The following is a 10,527-nucleotide window of genomic DNA, read 5'->3' on the forward strand; positions in this document are numbered from 1 at the left end:
CAATACATTTTGCTGCAAATATTTCTGTGCATCTACTTGAGCAAGCAATGTAGGACACAGTTTATATATATATATATATATATATATATATATATATATATATATATATATATATATATATATATATATATATATATATATATATATATATATATATAACTTGCTGAAGAGTTTTTGTCCAAAAAGCTGAACATGGTACAAAACAACACAGAACAAAAGGTATAAAACAAATTAAATGTTCATTAGGGCTGCAACTAATGAACTTAACTGATTCATTTATTATTCTGTGAGTTGTCAACTAACCTTTTCAGTTGACTAATCATCTAATTGTTGCAGCTCTTAATGTTCATTCTTGCACTTAAGAGGTTTTATGACAGACAATGTGTGGCACATTCATGCTCTAAATAACTGACTAACTGATGACTGATTATGCAGCTCTGGGAAATGAATCACAGTGAGTTGACAAAATGAATGGCATCTTTTGTTTTTCTTCAACTACTGAGAAGCCCAAGTGAAAGAGAATTTTACCATAAACCCCCCCCCAGTCCCCCCGATCATTTCTTTGGCTTTCCTGTCATTTGGGCCTCTGTTACATCTCTAAACCATCGAATAATTTTTCCAAGAAGTCTCAAAGCGTTCTAACATTAGCTGCAAAGTAGAAATTTCTGACCTTTCTCATATCTGCACTTGACCTCTGACATCTCTTTTGGTATATCTTCATGTTTCAAAAGTTACAAGACAGATTTTCGCACATCCAATCTTCTCAGGTGTTGGAAAGTCTAGCTTGAGTCTTGAAAAGGGAAAATCTTGCGCATTGCTCAGCATCACAAAATACCAGAAACAGTAGTGTTCAAAGTGTTTTGATAACACTTGTGATGAAGGTCCAAGGGGACTGAATTAGTGTTACCAGTAAAGTGTGATGCTGAGCAGTGTGTGGGATTTTCCTTTTCTATGTTTAAAAAGTTAATATGAAAGCAATAGGATCACTGGCATACACTGCATCTGCCACACTCTGCGTATTACCATTTCAAATATACAGCACTAACAACCCTGATTCCAAAAAGATTGGGATGCTATGGAAAATGTAAATGAGAACAGAATGCAATAATTTCCCACAGTGTTACTGTTGCTGAGCCCATGTAATAATATCCTTCTGTGTGTCACAAACCCACCCATCATGTGACCATCACCTGTTAGCAATTAATCAGTTTACCTGTGGAAACTTTAAAACAGGTGGCTTTTGAACAGTTCGAATTCCTCCCAGTCTTTTGTTGCCCCGTCCTAACTTGCTCTAAATGTGCTGCTGGCATCAAATTCAAAATTAAGCACAAATCTATCTATGGAGTTGATGGGGTGAAACATGAAATGTTTTGTCTTTCTACTGCTGTCAAAAGGATTAGTAAACCTTGTTGGAATCAGGATTGAATCTCGTGCCTCTCATCAAAGTTTACAATAAAAATGGAAGCAGAGCTCGGAAAAAGAAACTGCAGAGTATGACCAAATCTGCTGTTCACAAGATAGTGTTATCTTAAATCAGGTAGCTTTCAGTATATGTTAGAGAAAGCAAAACTATTCATCATTTCTGTCCCACTCTGCAGTTTCAGTGAGCCTATCTGATGACATTTAGCCCTTACTTTAACATTACTGTCCTCAGCATTTGAAGGCAGGAAACACCCCAATAACAAATGTGGCAAATGGTTACACCTGATTACACAACGTGTTCAAAACAGCTGATAGTGGTCGCAATATTTGCATGTTTCTTGGGCTCAGGCTGACGAAACAGTGTAATCACATTCACATGCTGCTGCATTTCCTATGTAGTACTTCCCCAAAACACACATCACTAACAGGTAAACCTCACTGCAATGCAAACGTGGCCACATCACATGCAGAAGGGGGGGAATCCCTCTGATGGATGAGCATATTGCAAACACTGTGGCAGCCACCCCAGGGCGGCTTCATGTAAAGTGTCTGGATTTCCCCGCAGCTTGCAAACTGGCCCACGTCTCACCAACTGGTTCTTACAAACCTCTGCACAAAATGATTTTGTATTTTTTCTATGTGACCGATAAAGATGATAAAAGGACCACATGTGCACACCGTGTAGCTCTCACTGCTCATTTTATAAGCAGAAAAGGAGATCCAGCGTTTAAGGCAAACACCAAATTACATCATTTTGTGTATCATAGTAAAACAAAGACTGCAGGTGTGTAAATGTTTGCTGCATGTGAATCCTTCATAGTAACTCAAGAAAAAAGCATGAAAGAAAGTGGAAACTCATGCAAGAATTATTAAAACATGAACCAAACTGCCAAAATGAATTCGTGAGGAATTCAATCATAATTCTGGCAACAGACGGACAGTTTAACAGACGTGCAGCCAGTTCAGTCGGGAACAGGAGGGCTACCTCAGAGACGCAGGGCGGTGATATTTTAAACATAATGAATAAACATTACGGTTGGAAGCAGTGCTGTTCAAATTCACTCTTTCTTGGAGCCGAAAGCAACGTGTATGGCTTTCGATAGGCATACATCAGGAATGTCAGAGAGGAAACAAAATGACTTTCATGAAACAGCAGTAGTGCAGTTACATTTCTCACCAGGATGCAAGCGGCAGCACAAACTGCAAATTTCATATATTACTCCACACAGTCTGTACAGTTAAGACAAGTCGAACTGGTTCTCTTCTCCTCAACCTCTAAGCATCAACAGTGTTCAGCAGAAACAGAAAACTACAAGTCCAGTGTTGGTGGTTGAAATCCAGTGGTCACTCTGTCAGTATTTGTTGATCCCAAATATCCGTACTCCGTGAAACTGAGGCAGCTTAGGGAGGAGGACACTCAGGAGGGATCCCGTGTTGATCAGGAAATGTATGCGGTCATATTTTGTGTAGAAACTGGCAAGAATATACCTGCAAGGAGAGAACAGTGTCAGTCAATCAACATTTGAGTTTTAACACCAAAAACATACATGAGAAACACAGAGTATCAAATACGTGAAAAGTCAAAAAGTGAACACAAGCGACACCTCACAGGTTGAAACAGTTAAACAGTTTCAACTGCTGTGAAACTTCTCTTGTTGGTGACTTTAAGAAATGCAGTAGGAGGCCTGAATGAAAGTTATCACAAAACCCTCGTCCTAACCAGCTCTCACCTTCTGGGGTTTTCTTGTAAACAAGCAAATGTTGTGATAAGATCTGTTTATTGAGTGTTTCTCACGAAAACATACTGTATGCATCACTGAGGTCCAAAGTAAGTCCAAAACAGACTCATTCCCTCTGAGCTAACTACACGCACAGTTTAGTGGCCATAATGAAAGAGAAACTGAAAACTGTCCAGCACTGCAGCCGTCTTCTTCAATGTGCGCCAAGAAACATACTTACAGAACAATTGGTGAGATAGTTAGGAATTTACGCGACGATGTGAACTGGACACCGTAGTCCATCTGTTCCCAGTGCGTGAGCAGACGAGCTTTGCCTTGGTCTGGTGTCTCAAAGGGAGTTCCCTTCACTGTGTGTAGAAACAGGTACATCACCTGCACAGGACAAACCACACAGAAGATGACTATTAGCCACAAAGACAGTAACTTACTTTTCTCAGGATAAAAATACATACTGTATTATATTGAGGTTTTCCAAATGGTAGCAGAAAGCTGAGCTAGCAAAGCAGGGTGCTGATCTGCAGGGTGGATAATTTATTAATCGATAGTGAAGTGGGAAAGTGTAGCAAAGTGAAAGTTGCTGAGTCATCTGTCCAGGTTGAACAGGATTATATACTGATAAATTTATTTTTAAATAAATTTGAAAATAAAAATGAATATAAATACAGGGGGGCAATACGGATGAAATCCTGTTGCATGGCATGCGTTGTCTTAATTCAAAGATTCAAAATTCAAAGATTTTTTATTGTACAGATCTATACAGAAGAATCCAAATACTGTTTCACTCTCACCTTAGTAATAATGCTATGCAACTAAATCAAAAAAATTAAATAAATAAATAAAAATCAGTATAAAAATAAATAACACTCAATAACGGCAGCAGTGCAAATATAGTCACAGTGAGTGTCTTTACGTGCTAAACGGCTAAGGTAAAGTCTTTGTGTAAATGGGTGTGTTACAGTCCAGGACAGAGGACAGAGGACAGGGGACGGGGGGGTAGTGGACAGAGTTCAGCATCCTGACAGCCCGGTGGGTGAAGCTGTTCAACAGTCTTACGGAGAGGGCTCAGAGGCTCCGGCACCTTTTCCCCGAGGGCAGGAGGCTGAAGAGGGAGCGTTAGGGGTGGGAGGTGTCACCAGTGATGCTGATGGCTCTGTGGGTCTTGCCGGCTGTATTCACAATGCATTGCAGAGTCTTTCAGTGGGAGGCAGCGCAGCCTCCACACCACACAGTCATGCAGCCAGTAAGGACACTCTCAGTGGTGCCCCGGTAGAATGAGCACATGATGGAGGGGGTCAGACTCGTACTCTCCTCAATTTGCGGAGGAAGTAGAGGCGTGTTTGAGTTACTATCACGATATCAGTATATACTGTGATAAAGAAGAAGCCTACCAGCACCAGGAACTGTTCATTCAAAAATGAAAATTTAGTTCAAAGTAACTGGTGAATAAAACACGACGTATGATATTTGAGTGTTGTGATTTCACTTTAATGTAGTTACAAATTTAACCGACAGATGAAAAAGTGTATCAATCTAACTATTAGAGGAAAGCGAATAAGAGCCTTTCGTAAATTGATGAATTATTCCTTTAACACACAGCAATCCTGCTCATGCCAAAAAAATAGTGAAAAGCTTCCAAAGATATTCTAGAGGACCATTTTCACTGACCAGGTTGTGGATGACATTGGTAAGAGTCCAGACGAGCGGCACAGTGAAGAACGGGATGCTGAGCAGGACGATGTGCAACACGACGGTCAGCAGAAGGTATGTGAGCCATATTCCTCTGCTGTTCATCACCCTCGTGTTGGGGTTAACCTCGCTGTGAGCTACGCCCACGTTCATCTGGAACACACACAAACAAAGTGAAAGAGTTCAAGAGGTTGTAAACAAGTTGTTCTTGTTTCAAGAGGCACCCACAGACCTCCAGCTTCTCAAACATGACACTGGAGAGCAGGTTAAAGACGACAAAACCTTCGACGTGCGGTAAATGAAGTAACGGTGAGGTTGATCTGCTAAAGTTAAATTAGAATTAACTATATAATTTCAACAAGGCAGGACTATGCCTATGGGACACAGGTTTTGCATCATCATCATCAAACAATTGAGATGATGACTGTATACAAATAAACTGCAGTTCAAATTCATGTTTATAGTCTTTCTTTTTTTAAGCCTGTAGCAGAAATTGTTATGCACACAACTTGGGCTGCAACTAACAACTATTTTTATTTTCAACCGATCTGATCATTATTTTCTTGATTATTCTATTAATCAGTGGCTTCTTCAGTGTTTTTGTTTGCTTTGACCAACGGTCCGAAGAATTTTTATAACGACAGAGAAAAGAAGCAAATCCTTACATTGGAGACGGTGGAACCAGAGCATGTTTTCTTTTTTTTCTTGATTTTCAATTGATAAATGTAGGGCTGCAACCAATTATAATATTCACATTACTGAAAAATCGACCAATTATTATCTCGATTAATCAATTCATCTGTTGATCTAAAAAATATCAGAAAATGTCTCATGTTTGTTTATTCAACACTCCAAAATCAAAATATACTCAGTTTGCTACACTACCACATTAATCGACCGATGTTGACAGTCAATTACTTTAACAATGATTAATCAATTACTTGATATGCACAAATGTAAACACTTTTACCGTCTATCTGTACATTTAATTGAATAACTGACTGTCAGAGCAGTACACGTTACCCTACAGCTGTCAAATGTTAGTGGGGCAGGGCTGAAACAATGCGAATAATCAATAATTCAACGCAAACCTGACCGATGACAACTGCTACAATCGATTAATTGGTCAAATCATCCATCAAGCAAAACCATTTACGAGTTCACTTAATATTTTGGGGCTGATTATCAAACGAAACAATCAGTTTGAAGCATCACTTTAAGCTCTGGGACCCTGAGATACACAATTATGCGCTATTTTATAGAGTAAAAGAAAAATTGAGGGGGAAAAAAGCATCTTCAGAACAACTCTGGGAAAAAAGGCTCCGCCCGACTGAATTGCTCCGGGTAACTAAACAGGACTGCCCCAACATCACTCAACTGACGTTACATCTAGCCGCAACAATCAGACATGAACCTGAGAGCAGAGCAAAAATATTAGAAAGTCACACTAACAATCAATAATGAACTTTTCTAACAGAACATGACAGTAGCGGGTCGCGCAGGACCCACAGTTATTCACTTCAGCTTCACGGCTAACGTCAGATAGCATGTAACGTATAAGCTAGCTAACAGTTGAGCTGCTATCTACAGGTTAACATGCTAACGTTGCTTCAGAGTTTATCATGATGTAAAGAGCTGCGGACAACAAGTAAACACTGAGGAGGCTTAAACCTTCTGAATTCCGATGAATATGCCTCGCCCCTGCAGTATTTCGAGATGTAAAACTTAACATTTCGCCGGAGCAAACTTTACCTTCCTGTGTTGTCGTAGCTCACCAGGAAATTCCTTGTTTTTTCTTTAACCCCGCCTTCGTTAGGTTTGCGCCGGTTCCTGTGCAGCGGCGGACAGCTGCCAAAACTCCGGCCGGTGTCCCACTGCCCTGATCACCAGACAGACAGACAGACAGGTGAGGCAGGGAGGGACTGCATGCGTTTTACCAGACTGTAGTGGTCCTGCAACAAAAGTCCCCTCCTCCCATATGTGAGCAATAGTTTAATATCTGTTAATTCCCACACATATTGCCTTTGCTTTGCTTTTGTCATACTGTAATTGGACAAAACATTAAATCTTATTAAATGTGACAGTTGTGTTATTTATGCAGCTTTAAGCACAAACAGGAACCAAATTACTTGATAGAAATTTGATTACATTTAGATTTAAACTGCTACTAAAAAAATGGACGAGAAAAATGGAAACACACAAATATGTCATGGCAACCTCTTTGGCTTGTTGTGGTTGGCAGGAAATTGGTTGTGGAAAGTACTTAAAGGGTATGTCTGGTGATATTCCGTAGTTTTTGTATACATATTATATTAATAAGTATTGTCTGTGTGTGTATAGGCAAACCCCTGATGTGACGGGGCTCCATTGTTGTCCAGAAACCATTAAGCCAAACTGTCGCACTGCATTGACATGTTTGTTCATTACAGTAAACATGGGCTTTGTCGGTTATTGTTGATCCACCCCACACACAATCAATAAATCACCAAATCCACAGCTGAAAAAAAAAATGTCCTGATCACATCTACTTTTTACTCCACTGTATTTAATGACATCTGTGGATGCTATTTTACAAATTCAGATTTGATATTCATATTGTGATGGGCTTTAAAGCAGGAGCTCTAAAGGAGTACACATATGTGGCGTTTCTGTTTTTCTTGAGTGGATTTACTACATTACACATTGATAAAAACCATCATCATAACTGTAAATGCACAAGGACCATTTTTATATAAGAATTTACTTGACTGAATAGGAGTGTGTGATATGGATAAAGTCTGCTATCATGCTATGTTCATTTTATGTCATGATGTCATGTCACGTCATGATGTCATATATCACTTTTATTGAAAACTCAATTGAAAAAGTTACCAGGTGGGAATGTCTGTTGCTTTTGGCTAATCCGGTGATACAATTTACCTGACAGGTCATGACACTTCGTCTCATTGATGCACCAGTGGAGCCAGTTTGTTGCTGTGCAGTAACAAACGAAACAACTTCGATTGCTCAGTGAGCTAATGGCAAACATGTCCTAAAGTACAACTAGGCGGGTTTTTTTCTAGTATGAAAGTTGAAGTACACTAAGTATACAGATTCATTTGATTACCCTGCAGTAGTCACTCACATTTCTCTAAATAAAAAAAACAAGCAGTTGTTCTTGTAGGGAACTGTAATAACATAGCTTAGATGGGGCAAGTGACGAATGCACTGGCAGTGAAAACCAAAACACTCAGGCTGTTACTGGCACACCGAGCAGATTGTGTCACGTGAGTGTGTGTGGTGTGTAGAGAAAGGAAGTACTGAAAACTACACGTTACACGTTTCCCATTGATTACACGTGTGGGACGTCCTGAGGAACTTTGGATTGCTGACTCACTTGTTAATTTACTGAAACAAGTTGGTTTTTTTTTTTATTATTTTTTATGTAATTGTTTTATATATGTGTGTATATTTATTTATTGGCTTTGAATTCGCTTTGTCAACTGCTGTTTCGACGGTCAAGGACGAACTGGTCATCTCTTACTCCTTATCTAATGCCATCATCATGCCAAATTCAAATTTCACACAGTCACGCATGCCACACTTATGATATCATAAAATCTGACTTACTGTAACATGTTCACATCCATGCTTGCGTCATCCACCCACAAACGAGCCATGTACAGTAATAGTGCCATGCACATCACTTTTCACTGTCAACATAATAAGCCAGAATAAATAAAGATGTTTACTCTTTCACTACCCTCTGCTTCAATGGTGCACTTCATCATGACGATGAAAAAACAAACACAGGAGCTCAACGATTTGTTCGTCTGTACAGTGAGAGTTACAGTTTCAAGGAGCCTGCTGTGCATCTTGATATTTTCTTATGTTAATAATTGCTCTTGTGCTTTTTAGTGCTGCATTGTTCCTTTCTTCTTTTTTTTTTGCTTGTTTTATTCTTTTTATTCTATCTAGGCAGTTATTTTGTTTCATTAATGCAACTTACTTGATCACCTTCTCTTGCCTTTATTGTAAAGCATGTTGGAAAGTCTGTCTTCTTTGTAGTGCTGAATGAATAATGGCTCTGAGGGCCATGACAGGTGTACAAAAGTAGGTTACGCTTTGGAGTTTTTGCCTTTAAGACAGGTTTCCTGTGGGTGGGAGGCTGATTTCTGGATAGACTACAAACTTCCTTGTTGAGCTATCCAGCAGCAGTGAGCTCACTGCTGCTTCCTCTTCCCCTTTAAAAGAGACACCTTCCTTTTTTGCTTTGAATTTCTGCTGGACTGGCATTGCGTAAGCAGAGCACGAGGGAACAAACACATCTGCTCTAACAAACACACTGAAGGGGAGGAAGTATGCAGGAAGTTATGCATCTCCAAACAGCAGCAGGAATCTTTTAGGAAAGCACAGCTTCCTCCTTATCTCAGCATATTCATTCAAAGCAAAGAGGAGTTGTCAGCGTAGGTAACGTCCTAATTTTCCTGATGAGAAAATATTCATCATGACAGGTTTTCAGAGAAATGAACAACTGCCATAAAAAAAATGACACAAAGTCATATTGTTGTGAGCATTTTGTATTTATTCTGCATGCAAATGACATGGAGATAAGCACAAAAATGTACACCGATTTCTATAAATATAAATAAATAAATACAATAAATATGACTCGCATAAATATGTTAGATAATCATTCCATTGGAAATGCACTGCATGAAAAACAAGAGTAGAAATACTGCTGCAGATACATCATCGCCCACTGAGGGCTGTACTGAAGACTAGAGATCAATGTGATCAAACAAAGGTTAATCTCAATCTTAACCCCTCGGCATTTCATGCTCTACATGCATTTCTGAGCTGAGCCTTGTGTGTGATGAACCGGATCACCGACAGCAAAGACCCGAGCGGTGAGGATGGAGAAGGAGAGGAGTCTGTCGAGGGTGTAGTGGCACAGCAGAGCCTCCTCCCAGCGATCAATGGGCTGAGTCATTTCTTCATTAACAAAGCCCTGTGGAATCAGAAAAGAAAAATAACATTGTGTTTTAAAAACCTGAGCCATGAGCCAACAACGCGCAACGTCCTGATAAATCAGATGACAATAAATCCTTCACTCCCAACGTTTGCTGGAGTTTATAAATCATTTATTTCAGTAGGCTGAGATTTACCCTCCGATCCTTCATCCCTGCAGTCGAGTTCACACATTTGCTCATGTCTTCGTGCAGTTTGTGCATCGCTGGCTTCACTTTGCTGACAAACTTTGCACAGCTGTGAAACCCAGAGATCCTCTCCACTGCAGAGCTGTAGCTCGTCAGGACGCCCAGTATCTTCTCAATACATGGCTGAAGAAAGAGAGGGAAAGGAAAAAGCAAACTTAGCACTTAGTGTTTTATGTTGTAATTAGACTGTGTTTCTCCTTTCAGTTTCCACTGTTAGGCAAATAGTGACAATAATGTCAAATTTATTGTTTAGATTCTTCTGTTGCTTACCGCAGATTTCCGGTTGAGGGACTCAGGATCACACATGTCTTTCGCCTCCATCCAGACAAGATTGGTGGAGAAATTTGTCACATCTTTGGATCCATTTCGCGCCTACAGACGTTTGAGACGAACATGCTCAATGAACTGTCACATTATTTAAGGAGCCAAGTGATAAATACTGGTATATGCAGCGAATTTAGAGGCAATATTCCTAATTACGG

The 10,527-nt window shown here is 39.7% G+C and overlaps 1 protein-coding gene across 2 annotated transcripts; it reads right to left on the reverse strand.

The window, feature by feature from the left end:
• Window positions 1-2,104: 2,104 nt before the first annotated feature.
• Window positions 2,105-6,743, reverse strand: ormdl2 (ORMDL sphingolipid biosynthesis regulator 2). Of its 2 annotated transcripts, none has more exons than XM_046397554.1 (4): window positions 6,600-6,743; window positions 4,827-5,000; window positions 3,382-3,533; window positions 2,105-2,910 (listed from the first exon to the last, which is right to left on the reverse strand). In XM_046397554.1, the coding sequence occupies exons 2-4, from the start codon at window positions 4,998-5,000 to the stop codon at window positions 2,775-2,777; spliced, it is 462 nt and encodes a 153-aa protein (XP_046253510.1). In that variant the 5' UTR covers window positions 6,600-6,743; the 3' UTR covers window positions 2,105-2,774. The 2 variants fall into 2 exon arrangements, with proteins under 2 accessions (XP_046253510.1, XP_046253511.1); XM_046397555.1 differs by having other exon boundaries at window positions 6,519-6,614.
• Window positions 6,744-10,527: the final 3,784 nt, after the last annotated feature.

This window comes from Scatophagus argus, chromosome 8 (assembly GCF_020382885.2).
Source record: "Scatophagus argus isolate fScaArg1 chromosome 8, fScaArg1.pri, whole genome shotgun sequence".
NCBI classification, from domain to species: Eukaryota; Metazoa; Chordata; class Actinopteri; family Scatophagidae; genus Scatophagus; species Scatophagus argus.

Excerpts from the sequence above, each read along its gene's own strand:
- ormdl2 (XM_046397554.1), bottom strand. The coding sequence starts at position 5,000 with ATGAACGTGGGCGTAGCTCACAGCGAGGTTAACCCCAACACGAGGGTG. Across the intron at positions 3,534-4,826 it reads CCAATGTCATCCACAACCTG|GTGATGTACCTGTTTCTACA; the intron begins GTCAGTGAAAAT and ends TGTCCTGTGCAG. Across the intron at positions 2,911-3,381 it reads ACTATCTCACCAATTGTTCT|GTATATTCTTGCCAGTTTCT; the intron begins GTAAGTATGTTT and ends CTCTCCTTGCAG.